This window comes from Ochlerotatus camptorhynchus, unplaced genomic scaffold, assembly GCF_037179485.1.
Source record: "Ochlerotatus camptorhynchus isolate MF236.1 unplaced genomic scaffold, CSIRO-AGI_Acam_v1.1 ptg000546l, whole genome shotgun sequence".
Taxonomy (NCBI): domain Eukaryota; kingdom Metazoa; phylum Arthropoda; class Insecta; order Diptera; family Culicidae; genus Ochlerotatus; species Ochlerotatus camptorhynchus.
Window position 1 is genome coordinate 311,450 of NW_027041029.1, and position 21,431 is coordinate 332,880.

A 21,431-nucleotide genomic window follows, 5' to 3' on the forward strand; every position below is an offset into this window, starting at 1 on the left:
CGACTGCTAGTTTTTGACGTTGTCTGTTTCACCTCAATGTTTATGTTCTTTTTCCTGATGGTTTATTACTATCGACCTTTTGCGGTTTGTTGCATTCCAGATAAATTGTGGTGTTTTCGCTTATTTTTCAAGTTATATCTTTCGCCTTGTGTTACAAAAATATGTCTGTTTCACCCCATCTATGCATATGGGAGGAAGCGGGCGTAAAACACAATTCAATTTGTAATACAAAAAAGTTGGTTTCGCCTTATGTTTTTTGCCTTTTTTTTTGAAGAATGTACATTATCCAAAAAAAAATTTGATATTGTTTTGTAGCATTTTAATAGTAGTATAACGAAATGCATTAACATCAGTTTGTTTACACTTGCGACATTTGCCGTTATTCCAGCTCTATCTAGACTTGTCAACCCCCAATAAGCTGGAGTATACCTAACCCACAGACAAACAGACATAACACTCGCAAGTTGTTCATCGAACAAGCACTTAACGGACAATTTAAAAGTATCGTAGTTGGTAGTACCGGCACCTGCGGCGCGCATAGTCAATTCCCTTGCGTTTGGTGTTTACACACTACCGCCATCTGTTCAGCGTACTACCCACCACATTGTGCTCAACAGATGGCGGTAATGTTTTAGCGACTATGTTTTTTTTTCCTTTGATTTGTTTTTCGTCGATCTTACCGACGCCAGGGAGGCAGCTCCCACACCTGGACCCTACCTATCGACCCATCAACTCATGAACCGGGGACCAACGGCTTTATTTCCCTGGCGTGATCAGAGATGTTATACCTCAGAACATCCCGGCGGCGCCGACTGGGATTGAACCCAAGCCTGCTGGGGTGAGAGGTAATCACGCTTACCACTACACCACCGGCGCCACTAGCGACGATGTTTTACAAAAAGAATTATTCAATGTGTTATGTCTGTTTGTCTGTGCCTAACCTGTAAAGTAATCTAATAAACATCAAATAGAATGCATGTTTTATTCTTCTTGAGCTCCTCTATCGTGAGATGACAAAGTGACGTAAACGCCACCATTGCCATTTTCATTTTTCACCATATTCGATTTCTGTATCCGTAATGACACCCAACAATACTCTATAAACTTACTTTGATTTTGAAGCATATGGACAGAATGTCGTCCGTCATACAAAACAACTGAAAAATAAAAGCTATTGTAAACATCAGGGCTCATGTTTTAGCTTTGTTTAGATCATATTTCACAGATCCATTGATCATGTTGAAAATAAATATGTTACATACATATTTGAACAATTCACTAATAAATGAATTTACGTCACATTCATCCCTATGCTTTATTCCGTTTGAAACGAATTTCAAATAATTAAAATTGGCATGTTAAATCCTTTTTGAACGGATTACAGAATAGGAGTGATAACCATCCATCTCCAGGGTGTCCAACCATCTGGGAAAAGCGGGAAATTTGAACTGTCGGGAAAAATACGAGAAAATCCAAATCACGCCGGGAAAAATCTTATATACTCATCAATCAATTTCACGATTGAGTTTACTTTTTTACACATCCGTTTACAGCGTTCAAATTCTGCCTTTCACTGTGGTAAACCATCAAAAACCCTCAACATGTCAAAAATGTTACTCTTATGTTTCTCTCACTCACGATCTGTTGGATTTTGCCGTTCTTCCTGCCATAATAGATCGAAGTTAATTTTTAGTATTTTCTTTGGCTGGCAATTCTTTTGCCACAGTTTTCCGAGTGAGTTAGTTCCCGTATCAATCCTGAGCGGGGCAGATCCTGTTACGAAGCTAGTTGAATGTCCGATCTCGAACTCCATGCATGTCCGGTCATGCTTGGTATGTAAGTGTCCAAGACAGGACATTATCAACGATCTAAAAAAAATAGCATAATATGAATGGTCCCTAGATGAATTAAAGATTTAATGTCTATAATTAATGCTAATAAGGTTCACAAGATTAGAATACTATAATACATCATAGAATACCTTGATTGATAAAGATCTGAATTCATCGTAGAGTACCCAGTTGAGTCAAAAGAAATTCAAGATCAGATCTCCCGGATGATTTAGAGAATCCAAAAATGTGATATTTTAGCACAATTAAACATTTTGAATGATGGGTGGACATTAGACTGATGCAAAATTTGAAATTTTCGCTCCACAGTGCTCAAACGGTTCCAAATTGGGCCCTGATTAGCCTCCCAAAATTTGAACTCATTTAGTGAGAAACTGACTTAGCACAAAACATTTGAAGTTTATATGGGAATTACTATGGAGAAACCATAATTTAGATTCATATCAATCTCAAAATACACCAGTTCACTCTACTTTAGAAAATGGTAGCTTAGCTTGTTGAAAATTTTCTCAGCTACAACTTTGTTTAAGACCAGTTTTCGATCAAATGTAAGGAACAAAAGTTATTAATGATTCAAGTCACTGATGTCTTATGATTATGCTCAAGCATCTGTTCAGCAGGCAACATTGGTGTTTGAGGCGCGTAGAATAGAGGACAAAATTCATGGCTACTATGTCACACTGCAGAATACAGAGTTGCCCACAATACAGTTGCTTAATCTTGCCTTAAGATTATCAATCTCTTAAACAATTAATAACTATTTAATTTGACGTTTGGCTGAAAATCGATTTTCTGCAAAGTTGTAGCTGATAAAAATTCCCATAAGAATAGCAATATAATTTGTTAACAGTACAATCTGTAAAAGGATAAAAGACAATGAACAAAAAGTTTTGTTTTACCATAGTAATTTTCATATAAACTACAAATGATTTGTGCCAAGTCAGTTTCTTATCAAATGAGTTTAATCTTTCGGAAGCTAACAGGACCCGATTTGAAACCGTTTGAATACTGTGGAGCGAAAATTTCAAAGTTTGCATCAGTCTAGTGGACATCGTACAAGATTTCGATCAACCTGTAAAATATCTCCAGGACAATGTTTTGGTAAAACATCTTTGTGTCTCACAAAATGTTATTTGGTTTGTAGAATTTCAAGATCTAAACTCTAGGATGTTTTGAAGAACTTTTAGTTCTGCGTTTCTCCTGTTCAGGTCTCTTGTATTGATATATGCAGATACAACTTAGGCTCATTATTTGAAACTTTTTAATTTTATACGAATTAATAATTCCATTATATTTTGGAGATCTAAGTCATCAACATGTTAATGAAAACCCTTTCTCATATTTTTTCTGTAAAGCAGATGTATTGTAGAGTAATTTCGCTGAAGAAATTATCTGATTTTCTCTGAACAGTGATTTTTGACAGCTTTTCGTGTAGGGCATATACATGGAACGAAAAAGACACGTATAAACCATTTATTTTCATATAACATTGAGCTATTGGCAAATCCTATAAAACGTTTATTATTTCCAGGTGGCTACTGTTCTCCGAACTATGTGTCTTAAATGTTGGTCATATGAAAATCATTGACAAATAACTTTCATTGGCATATTCAAAGCGATATATTCATTGGACATCCAATGAAATTTAAAGATTTCGAAAATGGTGATTACGTGAAGTTTTGCTTCAGTTTATTATTTCGTGGGATTGAATTGCTTTAATGACAGAAGTATTATCGCATTAAAGTTAGGCTATTTTTCATAACCGGCAAAAAGCGAAAATTAAAAAAAAAATGAATGGATACCCTGCATCTCACGGAGGGGTTACCCCATTTGGCATGACGTCCTTTGGCATATATTTGTTTAAAATAGCCATTTGACATAAAGGCCATTTGGCATTAAATATACAGGAATAAGGGAAAATATTATGGTAATTCCATTATGCCAAACATTGACAGTTGACATAACAGTCATATTGGCATAAAATTTGTGGAAAACCTTGAATTACATAAAATAATATTTCAAGCGTAACTTTTCAAGTCACTGAACAAATGTGTGTTGAAGCAGTCGAATGCACGAGCTGTGTTTAAAAACGTTTTTAGGCATTCTTGATCTTGATTTTTCGCTTCCGTTATGACAGTGGCGTTTCCTTAACCTCAATCTACCTACCTACCGATTCGAGTATGAATTTGGCATTAAATCTGGTGTCGAAAGTTTGTGCACAGGTAAAAAGTGAGGTTACGGGACGCCACTGCGTTATGGAGTTGACCAGGAAATTGATACAAGTTGTTGCCGAGTGCTCTGTCTGTTCCTTGTCGACGGTAGGTGAGCTTAACCTCATGCCAAACTTTGATCTCAAATCAATCGGTGCACTCGTCTATTGGTTTGTCTGAACGGGTTTTCATTCGCGAGAAATCAACGCTTGAAGAAAATCTCGCCCAACAATTGAAAAGGGGGTATCAGCGTTTGTAACCAAAACTTGTAATGCCCATTCCGCGCGAACCGAAACTCGCCTACGAAATTCTCCCCTTCTCGATTGTGTTGTTGATTTACATATGCATGGGCATTACAAGCAGAATAAATCACATAGCCGAGTGGTTTTAGGCCGACTTGCTATCAGAGATTTTTAGAAAAGAGGCAATAAATAGCAGATATTTTTGATCTATCATAAAAATTCTACTTTTATCAAAGTTCTCGTAGAAAAATCTCAAAATATTGTTCAGTGGTAAAGTTCGACTGATAGGAAATGTAATTTTAAATTACTCGAAAGCTGTAATCCATTGCATACATGTTGATGTACTGTTAGCATTTACCCTTGTTTCATGCACTAGCCTTACGCGCAGTGAATGCTGTTCTTTTTCATTGAAATATTTTAGTTAAATCTCGACGAACATTTGGGAACGGCCATTGAGGCAAGTGTAAACAATGGTTTGAATCGTCGACACAGTTCAAAATGAATCTACATGTCTGCTGCAGAGAAGCAAGCATCTCATTTAATTTTCACTTCTGTATGACTACTGGATGCGGCGAGATCAGTGCCAGTGAAAACGCGAAGTGGAGGGATTCCATGAACTTTAACCATTGCCATCGTTTAAGCTTGGCTCATTGGCCCTTTTCACATGATCGTATAGAAATTTATTTTGCCTTAAAATTCATGGAATGTCCCCTATCGAATATGTTAATGAAATCAAACGACAACGTGTATCAACATAAAATTTAATAGTCGGTTGATTCTGCCCATAATAAATTCCGCCGACGACTGCTATTTAAATGCTCTGGCAGCACTTCCAACATCACTTCCCTTTCCCTTTTAGCACAAATATTATTTCGTTCGACCGGTTCGTATGGGAAGCACACCCAGACTCATGCCGTGCCTTCTTCATAGCCAGTTCGAATACAACGCTTGCATCGAAAAGCATCGCAAAAAGGGGCCAATCGAACGTTCTGGATTGTCCCAACTGTGCCCTGTCGGTTTACGATGTCTGGGCCATCGTCGGTTCGGTGTATCCACTGTATGCTGCAGCTGCATTTTGGAAGTTACTGCAGAAGGTGTCAAACTTTCGTCCTAGTTTTCCGAATGTGATCAATGTAATTATATAAGACGGAACTATGCCTATGAATCATATTTTCGTGCAAATGCCTTCAGCAAGATGTGCAGCCAACTCCTCCTTTATGATAACAATTGGAAGATGGTAAAGTTTTTCGTTTGAATGGGCACTTCCGAAAAATGTGGAATCGTACTCATTGAATTTAGCGCCTTGCATATTTGCTGGAGACGAAACTGTGATTATGACGACAACGGCGGCGACTGATATGAGTCTATCCTCAAAATAGGAGCTCTCATATGACGAAACAAATTTCGATAACTGTGTGACAAATCTTGCCGTCTGCCCTTGGTACCATTGCTCGTGTCGTGTCTATTGCTGTGGTCTTATGACGAGGTTTGCCAATCTCCGATTTTGCTGCCTCTACACACACCACCTAGAGTTGAACAGTTAGTATTTTGCAAACAGACAACGACATGTGTTGAATTCGCTGTGCTCGTGTCAAGTGGATGGAACAGTAGAAGTAGTGTACCGAAGTGCCCTATGATGGTGTGGTGCGGTATATTATACTCACGAAACGCGTGTGACTGGCCGACAACGAAAGAGCGGAAGTTTTGTACGAATTCGTTGTTTTCAAGGAAACTTCCCTATAGGAAAGTAAACGCAAACCCGCATTCATTCGGTCACATTCCAGTCTCTGTTCGTTCAGGGCCAGACTGAATGGGTGAGCATTCGAAAGGAATGGTTAGTCGCCACTATATGAACGAGTCGCTGGTTATAAGTTCCAGGTGAAAGTTTTGAATACTGTTGCCACCTGCGCCTCACTTTCGATTTTAGCATGTCTTTTGGGGAAAGTACTTTCAGCATTGAATCGTTTGTGCTGTGTAAAAATGTCAACTGTCGTTTGGGTTTTTTCTGTTATTTGAAAAAAGTTGCTCTTATTTTTATACTGTTTCTAACATTCAAACCATTCTTCCATGACTAAAACATGACTTAAAATTTTATGCAACAACTACTTTCATTCACTTTTTCATTTAATTCTTTCTGCTATTGTAATTTATTTTCGATTTTGCCCTTTCTATGATGGGTTTTTGTGATTTTTTGAAACTAGTTGCATTTGTGCTGGTTTCAATTTAAGATCGCACGATCAAAAATCGAGGCGATAAAATCGCATAAAAATAGAATAGCTATTGCGACCAGTAATCTTTCATAAAAGTGCAGTCGCAAACGTAATCAAAATGATATCCTCCGCTTATTTCTCGTATATCATCGGTTCGATGGGTAATAACATTATTGGGTTTTCAATTGATTTTTTACTGGAATGCTTACAATAAATTCTAATGGAATGCCCCATGGTCAACTTTTCAATTGCACTGTCAACTGTTGATAGAGTATTGACCTCCGTGAAGTTTTGTCAAAAATCTAACAATCCTACGATCCTACGTGTTACGAAAAACAGGTTACTCAAAAGTTGATGAAATTATAAAATTCAGAAACGGAAAAAAATAGAAGCCGAGACACATTCACCCGTATTCTTGTTTTCGTTCAAACCGTATTTTCCATACAAAAAAAAAAGTTTTTTTGTATGGAAATTACGGTTCGAACGAAAACAAGAATATGGGTGATTATTTGGAAGTGTCAAGTTCATTATCAGTATGGTGCACGAAAAGTTCATATTGTTATGACTTTTATCAGTTTGAGAGACTATGATATTTTATGGAATTCTGAAATACTCACAGTTGAAAAGTTTTAAATATGATTATTACATAATTTAAGAGATTTGAGAGGGCGTCAAGTGAGTGTCCCTTGGCATTTTCAGGGCTGTTACAGCCTGCGTGGCGCTGATGTCACATTGTTTTGTCGGTGTAAGGCACGAATTTTGAAAGCTTTTTTATAATTGTCTGTTTTCAATCATCTATGTGCCGGTTAAAAAAAACTTATGTTTGGCATGTTTGGATTAGAATTGACTGAATAGGAACAAAAATTATACTTAAAACTAATGATATGCTTCTATGCAGTGCTGAGATTTGTCAGTATCATTGATAGACTTTTGCACGATATTGACAAAATTGTTTTTTACATAATTATTGAAAGGCTTGATCCTCAAAATAAACTAGATGCTTTCCACTTTAACGGCTCCATGTAATTGTTTTGCAAAAGTCATTTAATTTTGTTTCAAATTTAGCTAATAAAAAAATCGGTACATGTCATTGTTTGTCTTGCCGATGAGAGTTAGCTCAAATGAGTGACCAAAGCAGAATTTTGAATTACATTATAAGTTCTATTTTTATTTTTTGAATGTATGGTTTACTTTAACTGATAATGTTTTTTTTTTGCTCAAACTTATTATGAAGTGTGTAAAAATTAACTTCTTGGATTATCATGATCTCTGAGCCATGAAGATTTCAACTTTATCATGGGTTACTTTTAAAAAAAATTTAATATTAATCAATTTAAAATCAAACACTTTTTTCCCCAAAATCACATTGAAATTCTGCGCAGAATTATCATAGAATTCTACTTAAACTCACAAAAAAACACTTCACAATTTTCTCGTGTCGTGAAACTGCCTTTGAATCCACTTTAGATTTCCTTTAATATTACCCTGAGAATTCAACTCCATTGACAATTTTATCTAAATTTTAATCAAAACCCTCCGCAGGAATCCTCATTGTGAAATTGTGTTCAGACCACTCTCTAAATTCTGTTTATTATTTTTTTTTGGATTTATCCTTAAAAAATCTCTTGCTGTCCTTGCTAAAATTCTTCTCAAGATCACCTAAGAATTCGCTTTTAAGCTCTATTCACAACAGCCTGCTAAGAATTTCAGAGAAATATAATTCAGATCTTCATTTTATCTCCACAGTGATGTATCGGAATGCATTCTAGAATTATCCCAGAATTGTCAGAATGGTCAGAACTCCCTTAGGATGTTTACCAGATTTTTGTAGTAATTCTCCTAAAAATTACATAGGGGAATTTACGTATTCTCGGCAACCTAAGCAGCGACCATCTTTCTATAGCCTTTTTCTCTAAAGAACGCACACATATGCAGTATTGGGTTGTTTACAATCTTTTGCTGCCAGCTGCTCTAACAATTTCAGTCGAAGGAATTGTCAAAAACTGTTTTGAAACGCTTTTACAAAGCTTCAATCTTCTCTAGTGATAGCGACTATTATAGGCAACATCTTTTTATTCGGCAACCTTTCTATTTGAGCTGCGTGTTAAACAGCTGTGCTTTCATCGGTAACTCGAAATTTTGTAGTGCGTGTGTTTCATTTCAAGAAAACTCTGTTAGATTGCTTTTTCTCAGTGGTAAACATATAATCAAATTGAAGCTGAAAGCCCAGAGAATCGTTTGAATGCATTCAGCGAAGTGTTTTCATAAGAAAATCCAGTGAAATTAACGTTTCAATTTGGGTTGCCGAAAATAGTCTGCCATGCCGAAGCCGTCATTTCCCCTAGATGTTCTCAGAATTCTATAGAATTTTTTCCCAGATTACAGAGCCTTGAAAACATTCAAGGACCAAAAAAGTGTTTCTTAAATTCTGGGAGCTTGAAAATTAAAAAGAAAATCCCATCGAATATTTTTCTCAATCTCGTATTTAAAAAAAAAAATCCATAGGGTAGAGCGCTACTTCGTCGTAATCGTCCATTTCCGTTCTATCGAGCAGAAAACATCAGTATAATCAATGATTTCACCGTGCACAAATCAGTAATACGTTTGTACCGATGCGTTAGGTCACAAGCTACAACACAAAGCCTATTTGAGCGTATTGTGTGAATATTTACACTCATTGTTCTCAAAACAAAAGAAGCGCTCCTAGCAAACACGCTTTTTCTACCTTCATCCGTAAGACGAAGAAAATGCAATGGTGTTTCAATGCGTTTGGACGAAATTGAAACTCGTAGGACGAATTTGGAATCAAGAAGCAGTGTTAGATTTTTAACAATATCTTAACAATGCGTGGCTCTTTTTCAAATTCTACGGTACCTAATGAAAGGGGAATAAATTTAGAAGTCATCTTTTATAGAAACATTTCATTTATTGTTAAAACCCGTTCAAGAAAGAGGGGTAAAGCATGGGTTGTCCTTAGTAAGACGGAAATTAGATCAAAAAGCCTATATATGTTTTTTCTAAATCTTGAAGATTTTTATGAAACACACCTTGAAAAAATTGAAGCTTCCCCGAAAAAAATATCAATGCAAGAAATTTTGCTGTTACTGTAATCATGCTTTTTTTACTGTGACAACAATGGACAGTTATGGCCATTACCACAAATCGCATTCAACTCTGTAGAAACAATAATTTCTTCAACAACAGATTTGGTTTCAAAACAGCAATTTTCATTGATAAAACAATTTCTTAACTCAATATCTCACTCTTTACAATTCGGTCTAATGAATGACCCATTCAGCCAGATAGTATTCAGCCTAGCGACCACACAAATATTCCATGACTCAGTTGCTCAATAAGATCAGGGGCTTTTCAAAAATAAGAGGTCTCTAGCTTAGAAAAGTAATACAAATTGATCTATCTAAGTATCTCGAGAATATCATTTACTTTTTCTATGTTTTATACAATTACTCAAATGTGAAGAATCACTTCCAGTTGATAAACACACTGGACTAAAATATTCATAATAATTCATAACTGACCCATAATTGTGGGATAACTGTGATCAATGGATCAAAACATCTTAAAGATCAATGGTTAATTTTTCAATATATCAAGCGAGCCATTCAGTTGAATTATTTTTTCATCATTAAAAATTGCTTCCTGTAGTTTTACTATTGAAGATATTTTTCCCACAAATAGCTTTAAAAAAAATTGCATTTGGGCGTACACAAATTACGTTACACAAAACATCCGGATTTTGGACCCCTCCCCTTAAATTACGTAACTCTAACTTACTCACCCCGCCCCCCTTTTTTAAAGATTCAACAAAAAAAATCTAAATTACCAATTGGAAAAGTTTTTATTATGTTAAAGAGATACAAGGATTCGTCGATTTCTTTAACAGGAAATTTTTATTTTAGATTTTGAATGTTTTTTTTTTCATTTTGCGTAACATTTCTCATCACCCCTACTCCCCTCTTTGTAGCAATAAGTAACGCAAGCTTGTCCGGTCTTCCTCTCCATGCGTTTCGTAATTTATACACGAAACCTTGATCACGTGTTTTTTTTCATCTAATAATTGAATACTTTAATTTTTCGCTAAATATAATAATACGGGAATTTTTTTTAAATATCATTATCAATATCAATAAAAAAAGTTTCAAACTGAAATTTTTTTTTGCATTATTTTATTTGTACAGGCTCAATCAAACTGAAATAACTTGAGAGTTTCTTATCTTATATATTTGGTATGTTGAGATTTTTTATTCAAAATCAATTGCTCCATAAGCGTAGTTAGAGAGAGGGGGTGTTCTATATCATCGCCCCCTCAATCATATCAATGGAAGTAAACCTTCAATCTGAAATAACTTCAGAGTTTCTCATCTTGTCGAGTAGGTATGTTCAGATGGGTTGTTAAAATATTTGCTCAATATAATATGCGTAGTTTATTAGTGGGGGGGGGGGGGGGCGTAGAAGGGATAGAGGGGGCGTAATTTGATAGAGAAGGGGCTTATTCTATCTCCGCCGTCCCCTCACTTATATCAATGAAAATAAAGTTACAGACTAAACTAACTTCGGAGTTCACCTTCTTCTCGAGTTGGTATGTTTGAGCTTGCATGAGGTTGAGTTTGAGCTTGATTGACCGCCGACGGTTGCTACTCTGTTACTGCCAGATCAGCTGTAATTACACAGAGAACCAATAGACGATGCTTGGGACTAGCAATCATCCTCAATTTGTAAAAACTGGTGATCTTAAATTAGGCAATACCAGCGCCGGCCGCGCCCGAACACAGGTCAAGAAAGGAATGGGAAGGATTGTGTTGACATGACACTCGCTTTGATGGAAGCCGAGAACACCTCTGCACTTCCACGAGGAATCACTGGGATGTTGGATAAGAGGGTTGGGTTTGCAGCAGGGTTCGTTTTGGTAAACGATAAGCCTAATTGATGTCCTAACGATCATATAACGCGAAGGAGCTTGGGACTAAACCCACGGTCTTCTGCTCAGTAAGCAAAAACGTTTGCCACTAGGCAGACGAGCACCTTTTTAATCACCGAGTTGCTGTTATTACCATGTAGTCATATTAACAAATAAAACGATTGACGAATCTTGAATGTGGATGGGCCTGAGATTAGACTCATGATGTTCTGCTCAGTAAGCAAAAACGGTTGCTCTAAGGCCACCGAGCCCCTCATATCACATAATATCGTTGCTCAAATTTGTGTATCCATTCAAACCCGGAACCAACGACAACAACGGGTTTCGCAAAATACACGATACACAAGCGATTTTACCATAAATCTCTTTGATATGTAAGGACCTGGGACCGCGTTATTCTGCTCAGTAAGCAGGCCACTGTAACCGACGATCTTTCAAATCCGAAAACTAAAAACTACGAAAAAGTACTTAGGCCTTCATTAAGTTCCACTTTCACGCGACGTTCAATGACAGGGTCCTATCCAGGATTATATCTGAAAAATCCAAATCTGGCCAACGCCCACCTAAACCTGTTCTAATCCACCTGAAATGACTAACGAATGGAAGACTTTGACTACCCAGCCATGCAATAGTCTCATTCCGTGCCTTATGGCAACTTGATGATTCTATTGCGCTCATCTTTTGGCACCACCCAGGGGAGACTTGGTCCTGTACCCAATGCTTAACTTATCTCCATTCCACTCAGCTACTCGCAATTTCTTGTGATATAATGGGCGGAATATTATTATATGAGACAATTCAATGCAGACGTCTTTCCAAATTTGGCAGATCGACAGGTAATCGGTGAGTTACCACGATAGTTGCTATTCAACAACTCGAAAACGTCCCATCGTCAACGCCTGCTATGAGAATTTCCCATTGCAGACGTCAACGAAACGACGTCATCGAGCTATCGATCAACTACCCTGGTTATCGCCTGGTACCTTATAGCACGATGCTAGGAGGCGAACCGGAAGAATCGATGAGCTACCTCTCCCCCTCTTCTCGAGTTGGTATGTTTGAAGTAGAAATACTCAGAAGGAGAGATGGGCGGAGAAAACAAAATACAATTCTGCAGCAGGGATTTGTACCTAAATTATCTCGCAACCATTGCTAGAAGCCTGCATTTCACATGACTTTTACTTTTGAATCGATTTACGTGGAAAATAATAATTGAGTGCATCGCAATATTTTGCACATTTCTTGGTGCCATAAATTAACCAACAAAGATCAATTCATCAAGAGAGTTAGAATATTGTTTTTGATTCCAAAAACTAGTTGAATTTGAGAAGCACACGAAACATAAAGGCGATTGACTTTCTGTTCGATTGCAATACTCTCAAACTTAATGTAGTAAGAATAAGAAATCCTCGGAAAATTCTAATGGGAATGTTCGATGGGCTCAGATTTTGTCAGTTCATTTAGCTCAAAACATTCTCTCCGCCCATCTCTCCCTCTGAGTATTTCTAGTTTGAAGGATGGGTTATTCAAAAACATTTGATCAATATTGATCAAATTTTGATCCCACCACAGCATGCTTTTGGTGCTACTGTATATAGACGATCAAATCTAGACTAACATTTGAAAATGGTGGAATTCCAAAATCACCATACCGAGAAAATCGCTTCCGAATTTTGAAGACCTAAAAATTAATCCTATTTCACGACTTTCCATTTTCTTGATGATTTTCTTAGCTTGCCATACAGTGTAATATATTGTGTAATCTATAATCGTGCATCACTAAAACTCTAAAAATGTTTTTTTTTGTCGTGAAATTGAGAAGAAAACATCATACGCCCTGATAATTTCTTATATTTTGTTACGATCCGGATCTTCCACCCTTTGAACTGCCAACACTGGTGATACGCTGTGGGAATACACCCTCGGCATTTTTTGTTTGTTGTTCCGCCTTGGTTCTTCGTTTGCAAATTTTGTGAGAGTGGAATCACGCCCGGAGATTTTTTTGGTCTTCTTTTTGTTCGTTGTTTACACGTGAAATATTAATCGGATGCATTTCAAATGAATCGGGCGTGACTAGTTACTGCAGAATCAGTACATTTAGCATATCAAAACAATATAATTCGTAGTTTTGGTGCAAGGCGTAACAACCAGATGTATTATAGAGTTGAAAATTGGAAATACACTATGTGAAAGGAAACGTTTTTGATGATTTGCAATGATATTTTCTTCTACTTTTTCGTGTTTATCGAGTAGTTTGTGAACTTTTCTCTCTATATGTGGCAAAATATGGTTTGTTTACATTTTGGCTCTTCCGCCCCTTTCAAATGTTAGTCTAGAAATGTAAAATACGGTGGTAGCCACAGCATACTTCTGTCAAATATCAGCAGTTTCATTGATCCATTCAAAAGGGCAGAGCATTTGCTTCAACTGCTCTATTGAAAATTAACAAAAATCGAGCCGTAATCACTATCTATTGTATTTGCTGAAACAAAAAACAACTCTTATATTACATTTTATCATTGATCAATGAAGTCACATTTCGTGTGCGACAATGAATTCACGCGCGAGTTTAGCTCGAAAATAAACGTAATCAGAAAAGAGAAGACGAAACAATCAAAAACATGAGAAAAAGACAACTGTTTTCCGAGGTTCGCCCCAGACACATAGTAGGTACAGTCGAATTTCAAAAGCTAATTCTTTTTTGAAATTTCGTCCGAAACCGGCACTCGGTTGACAAATGATACAGTTTATTTCAATGTGAAACATCGAGTTGCTTCCTTGATGGTTATCAACGATCAACCTGGTATACAAGGTGTGGAGATCTAGCCCTTACGTATGCGTTGGTAGAGTGAAAAATGTAAACATTAGGTGAGACGATTTTGACCACGTCATAATACTCGAAAGCAACTGAAGTAAATAAAAAGTATAATAATAATAAATATGAACTAAAGCCAATCCTAGCTATGTTTACATCATGATTGCGCTTGACTGTAATCTTTTCTAAAGTCACCGGGAAGTATCAGCTAGCGTTTTGTTGTTTTATGATAACTCCTTACTTGAAAACGGGGAAAAATTGGATCTGATTTTTCATGGTATACAGGTTGATAATACAACAATCAATAAATGAAATTATCATTCACAATTCATAAATTGTGGTAACATACAGAAATTCTATAATCCATATTAAATTTCCTACGCTAACGCTGATAGTAACAATCATTATGACGTCACTACAAGGGTGATTGAGCGAACGAAAGAAACGAATCTCCTCCTATCCAACTACGCCTAATAGATTGAACAAATATTTTTAAATAACACATCTGAACATACGGAGTATAGTAAGCCCTCTAACTGCGCTTATGAGATAGAGCAATTGTTTTCGAATTATTCATCTCAACATACCAAATCGATAAGATGAGACACTTCGAAGTTATTACAGTTTGAAACTTTTTTTTCGTTGATATGAGAGAGGGGGCGCAAGGTGTAGTAAGCCCTCCCTCTCCAACTAACCATATGAGATAGAGCAATTGTTTTCCAATAATTCATCTGAACATACCAAATCTATAAGATAAACTCCAAAATTATTTCAGTTTGGAATCTAACTTCTTTTCGTACACCGACCAGTGTTGGCAGAAAAAGTGATTTTTGGCATTTAATTTAAACCATACATATTTTAACAGTTATAACTTTTTATAGAGACATTTTAGCACCGTCCGTCCTTCGGCAAAGTTGTTTAGACCTCCCTGGACTATATTTGTACATGGTTAGTTGCATTATTCAAGCAAAATTGTGGTCCCTAGGATGAAAAGTAGGGTTTTCTATACAAATTTCAAACGTAATGCGGAAAGCTGGGTTACAAACAATTGTCCCCAAATTGTGCACTGTTGTTTGGGACCCAAAATGGAACAAAAAAGGGTTGTTCTCACTAGATTAGGTCAAGTTTGCGTTTTTCCATATAACGGTGATCCACCCTAATACATATAGCTTTAATTCTCAACTTGTTTCTTCAAATCGAATAAGAATTGGATTTTTAGAACCAAAACAAAACAGGCCTCACCTCTAGGTAACAAAGGGCGCTGGAGGGTTAAAAACAATTGACATCGTATCTACCAAAATGTTGCACAGATTGAACTGATACTTGATGACGGACAACACACAACATCCCGTAGACCACTACAACCGTGTTAATCAGAGGATCACGAAGCGTTCACGCCTGACGCAGGGTAGCCACTGAATCGAGGAAACCGGGAATTGGACTCAACTGGAACCTTACATTTTTTACCTGTGCATATTCTGTGAATTCTGTTAAAATATTCTAATACAAATCTCGAATATTCTTCTTAGAATCTTGAATATTTCCTTAAGCTCGGAATTCTTAACTTTTCCTTGGTACGGGTTTCCAAAAATTATGTCTAAGACCTAAAACAAAAATAGCAATGTCCCAGAGTTCCAAAAATTGCCAAGATCGAGATAGTTTTCCTAAATGATTCATGTGAAAATCTTAAGCGATTTCTTAGCCTTATAATCGTGATTTTTTGATAACTTTCGCAATTTTCAAATGTTTTTCCATGTAAGAATCTCCTGGAACGCTACTCTGAATTCCATTTGAAGTCTCCTCTTTGTTACATTCCCGGAAATCCCTCTCAATTCCCTCAAAATCATTCACACTAAGATTAAGTCCAAGTCGTGATTTTTGTATATACATATTTGAGGTCTTGAAAATTATGATTAGATATTTAAAATTAGAAAATTTTTAGCGCCTGTATAAAGGGTGATACGGTCAAAATTTGGTCAAGGGAAAACGCGTGTAAATCGGTGAAATCGTTTATTTAAAAAATCAAATTAAATTTCTTTTTCAAGTTCAATTAGTATAAAATTCAGGAAAAATATTCAGTTAGGCTTCCGCTTTTCCAAATCCGAATTGCCGGGCCTTACGCTTGCCCCTGCCATCAGATTTTGTACAGCCACCTTGTCCACCTTCTTCGCCGCAGAAAGCCAGTTTGCCTTGAACTGCTGCTCGCCCTTAGCAGTTTTTTTGGTCTTCTTTAGGTTCCGCTTGACAATAGCCCAGTATTTCTCAATTGGGCGGAGCTCTGGCGTGTTGGGAGGGTTCTTGTCCTTGGGAACCACCTGCACGTTGTTGGCGGCGTACCACTCCATGGCCTTTTTACCGTAATGGCAAGATGCCAAATCCGGCCAAAACAGTACGGAACAACCGTGTTTCTTCAGGAAAGGCAGCAGACGTTTATTCAAACACTCTTTCACGTAAATTTCTTGGTTGACAGTCCCGGAAGCTATGAAAATGCTGCTTTTCAAGCCACAGGTACAGATGGCTTGCCAAACCAGATATTTCTTTGCGAACTTTGACAGTTTCATGTGCTTGAAAACATCTGCTACCTTTCCCCTTCCTTTTGCCGTATAAAACTCCTGTCCCGGAAGCTGCTTGTAGTCGGCTTTGACGTAGGTTTCGTCGTCCATTACCACGCAGTCAAACTTCGTCACCATCGTCGTGTACAGCCTCCGGGATCGCGCTTTGGCCGTCGTATTTTGTTTATCATCGCGATTTGGAGTCACTACCTTCTTGTAAGTCGATAGTCCGGCTCGTTTTTTGGCTCGATGCACGGTTGTAGACGATACACCCAGCTTATTAGCGGCATCTCGGAGAGAGAGGTTAGGGTTTAGCTTGAAACTACCGGCAACTCTCTTTGTCGTCTCAGCGGCTTCCGGTTTTCAATTTCCCCCCGATCCAGACTTCCTGGCTGTCGACAAACGTTCCCCAAACACTTTAATTACATTTGTAACGGTTGATTTGGCAACTTTTAGCGATTTTGCCAACTTTGCGTGCGAGTAGCTCGGATTTTCGCGATGCGCGAGCAAAATTTTTTTACGCTGCTCTTCTTGCTTGGACGGCATTTTGACAACTGAAGAGTGAATTCCAAAATCAAAATAGGAGCAACATTCTACACACACACACCTTCAAAATGAGGAGTGTTCAGGTTTTTTAAATGCAAAATTGAAAGAAATACGTCAAGTTGATATTGACCAAATTTTGACCGTATCACCCTTTATCAAAAATTTCTATAATGTAAAACTGTAAAAAAATACATGTAACTCAGACAAATTTCAAAATTGTGGGACTGTATCTTAAACATCAAATTTCGGACTTTAAAAATCCATTTTATTTATAATAAGTGTTTTTTTTTCGGTGATATCATTTGCTGAAAGCAACCATACTGGTCTTTCTTTTTTTTAACATATTTTGCTCTTTATATGAAACTGAGAATAATATGATGGCAAGTCGGGAAAACCCGGGACTTCAATTTCTTAAATCCTGCTGACGATTTAAAGGTCAAAATTATTCCGTTTGTAGCCGCATGTTTAGCGTTTCAAAGACTTTTTTTACATCCGATAGGTAAATATAAGATTATATTACAGATTTGCATAGAAGAATACAGGATTTGAAATGATTCACCGTATGAATGAATGTGGGGTGGCCAGTGATCCAGGAAAACCGTGAACACCGGGAAACAACCTGGAACTTAAAAACTATCCTAACCTGAGACATGAAGATTTTAACTTTATCAACTTTTCCAAATGTTTCAATATTAACCTATTCAAAGTCATATTTTTTTAGATAATTACCTTGAAATTCGGCCAAGAATAATCATGGGATTATCCTTAAACTTAAAAAAAAAAACCCTAGTAACTCTTCTCGCTGTTAGTCTACAATTTGATTGATTGACGAATAAATAAATAAATGCTCCTTGGAATTCTCTTTGGAACTCCGCTAAGAATTTACTCCATAGAATTCCTTTAATGTTATTCTGAGGATTCAATTCAAAGTTTAGACTTGAATACAAAACTCTCCTCAGGAATCTTCCTGAGCTTTCTTTTCCTTTATTTAACGTCGGTCTCTGTTCCGCAATCTAGTGCCAATCACCGACGGACATCGATTGCCATCCATTGACGGCAATCGAATGTGCAGGAAGGCAGCTTCCACACCTGCGTAGGATTTCGCACCCATTCAACACACATACACATGGGCCGGGACCAACGGCTTTACTTCCCTTCCGAAGAAAGACGTGACCAGAGATTTTTATGCCTCAGAAAAATCCCACCGACCTCGGCTGAAATTGAACCCAGACCCATCGGGGTGTTAGAAAGCAGTTACGCTTACCACTACACGCAAACCAAAAATCTATTACAATGAATTTTAGTTCCATTTCCTATCATCCTCTGTTCATGACGATCGCAGCGAATGTTAGAAGTTGACCTTGCAGGCGATGTAATGGTTTTTTTGCCTTTTTTTATTTCGTGTTCTGTCTGTGCTTTCACCTACACAAGCAAGCATTTGCCTTGATTTTTATGTATAACATGGCTAGAGACGAACTAGCCTAAGGCTAAAAATCTCTTTAATAAAGAATTAAAAAAAAATGTATAACATGGTAGAACGACGCACACCCTTGCCTCGAATCTCTCCAGCAGAAAAAGCATACGAAGTCGAGTGTGAGAGGAAATGAGCGCTTCTTGTTTGCTTTTAGGCTATCCTTATTCAAAAGCATGGAGAGAGCAGTGGAGAATGCACAGGTCTGATAATCGCAACGTTCGTTGTTCGAGTCCAGTCGGAAACCTGTTTCCTTTTTTCTTTCGACAAAATTAATTTACCTCACTAATACACTCTACATTTTTCGGTCTCCAATTTTCTTGCATTGGACCGCAGCTAGGTATATCGCATCCTCGGTTCATGCGGTCTCCACTAACATCATCTGATGATGAATCCCACATAATTGTAAAATTAAAATTCTTTGGAAATTATTATCAGAGCACCCTTTGGTTTCTGTTTATAATACAAATTCTCCTGAGAATAATCTAGGAATACTCCTTGAAGTTCATGTTCGAAGATGTTCTTAGGAAATCAATTAAAAACTTCCTTTCTTCTTCCTAGAAAGTCTGTGGAATTCATCCCAGAAAAATTTAGGATAATATCTCAGAATTATCCTGGTCAGGATGTTTGTCAGAATTTTGAAGTTATTCTTCTCAGTATTTCTCTTCAATTAATCCGTTAATTCCTTTTGAATTATCCTCATAATTCTATAGTTGTTTCTTAAATTGTTGGAGCCATGAACATTCTTCCAGGTTGTTGATTCTGGAAAATTTTCCAGGACCAAAATAATGATTTTTTTAAATCTGGGATTTTATAAATTTTCCAAATTTCCATATTTTGAGTATTTTTGTCATTTCCATATTTAAAAAAATCTATTTGTTTTCAATCCAACATCTTGAAGTTTGTATAAACAAAAAATATCAAAAATAGTCTAATGCTGCTTTGCAGAATTTTGGAAATATTCTTAATCCCATTTTTTTAGTACAAACTACGAAGTTTTCAAACATATTTTTACGCCGAGATCTCCATCATTTTTTTTTCTAGATCTCATCAAGTTCAAGATTTCGAAAACAATTTCTTAATTAGATCTCTCACTCTTTTCAATTCGGTCTTACGGGCATAATGAGATGATGAGATCGATAGCGTGCCCCCTCATAACTGAAAGGTATATTCGTGCAAAATGGCTCACACATAAACAGTTGTAACTTTTTAATTTTTATACCAAATGACTCATTTTGTATAAAAATTAAAAAATTACAGCTGTTCATGTGTGTGTCAATATAGAGCTTCCAGATTTTTTTCACGCTCGCCTAACTTACATATCCACCATAAAATTATGTCTAGAATCTCAGCTTCCGATAAAACAAAAATTTCCGATTACCATTAAATGTGAAATACGTCGAAAACAGGAGAACAGAGCAGTGAAAATTCGGGCTTAGTTGAATAATAAACCTTAGATACCATGGTTCAAAAATGTATATATTTTGCTAAAAGATATCCAGCGAAATAAGTATGGTCGGTACTCAGGGTTGCTTCAACCCACTTCGCGTCGGTGGTGTACTATGGAAAATCCAAACGGTTCTTCTAGTTTTTTCTATATTGCAATGTTCAAAAGTTCTTATGGAAAATTTTCTCAGCTACAACTTTGCAGAATAAATTTTTTAAGCCAAACTTCAATTAAAATAGTTATTAATTGTTTAAGAGATTTATAATCTTATGGCATGATCAAGCAACTGTTTTGTGGGCAACACTGTATGCTGCAGTGTGACATAGTAGTCATGATTTTAGTGCTCTATTCTACGCTCCAGAAGCACCAATGTTGCCTGCTGAACAGTTGATTGAGCATAATCATACGACATTAGTGACTTGAATCATTAATAACTTTTGATGCTTACATTATGTCGAAATGTGGTTTTGAACAAAGTTGTAGCTGAGAAAATTAGCTACGAGCTCAATTATCATTGTTTAAAGCAAAGCTGTGTGTATTCTTTATGAAAAAAAGAGAATGTCGATAAGGGGAAACTAATCACGTGCACTGAACTTTTTACATGGACATGATACATTCACAGAAGTAAAGTTCGCAATTTGCTAGAAAAACTTGAAGTATGTATTATCCCGTTGGCGGTGTGTAATGAAGTGAAACTGTGTTAGATAATACAACGCCTTTCGGATGCCGTAGGTTCGTCGGCACGTTGCAACCGGCATCGAAGTCGGAAAGAAAATGTAAACATACATTTAAATAGCCTTCCCTTTTAGCTACTAGTTTATTTCTTCTCTCATGCTCTCAAGGTTCAACGGAACTGCGAGTGAGTGTGCGAACAAAATAACCAAAACAAAAACAGTGATGATATCGTTACAAATCTCGACCGTCGGCTATATGTTTGACGCTTATCTAGTAATTATTATTTCAATTATATTGCCACCGATTATACTTAGAACGGGTGGTTGTGCAGATGGCATGGCTCAGGAACGATGATTAAAAGTGCTACGTCATTGCTTACCTAATGTATAATTTTATTTTAGGAATCCTTTAGAAGGATAAGCAGGAAACCGAGGTTCAAAGATCGTCTATCCTAAATGCGAGAGTTTACAAATA

The 21,431-nt window shown here is 36.8% G+C and overlaps 1 protein-coding gene across 4 annotated transcripts in view; it reads left to right on the top strand.

The window, feature by feature from the left end:
- Positions 1–21,431, top strand: part of LOC135713206 (homeotic protein female sterile-like) — a 67,680-nt gene that overhangs the window by 3,162 nt on the left and 43,087 nt on the right. The window contains exon 1 of one of the 4 annotated variants that reach the window (XM_065236314.1): positions 5,124–5,396. The exons of 2 other annotated variants lie outside the window; for them this stretch is intronic. In XM_065236314.1, the coding sequence (XP_065092386.1) occupies positions 5,192–5,396 (205 nt within the window). In that variant the 5' untranslated portion in view covers positions 5,124–5,191. Of the gene's footprint in view, positions 1–5,123; positions 5,397–21,431 lie in introns of those variants that run through there. One more of the 4 variants, XM_065236313.1, reaches the window with a different exon arrangement.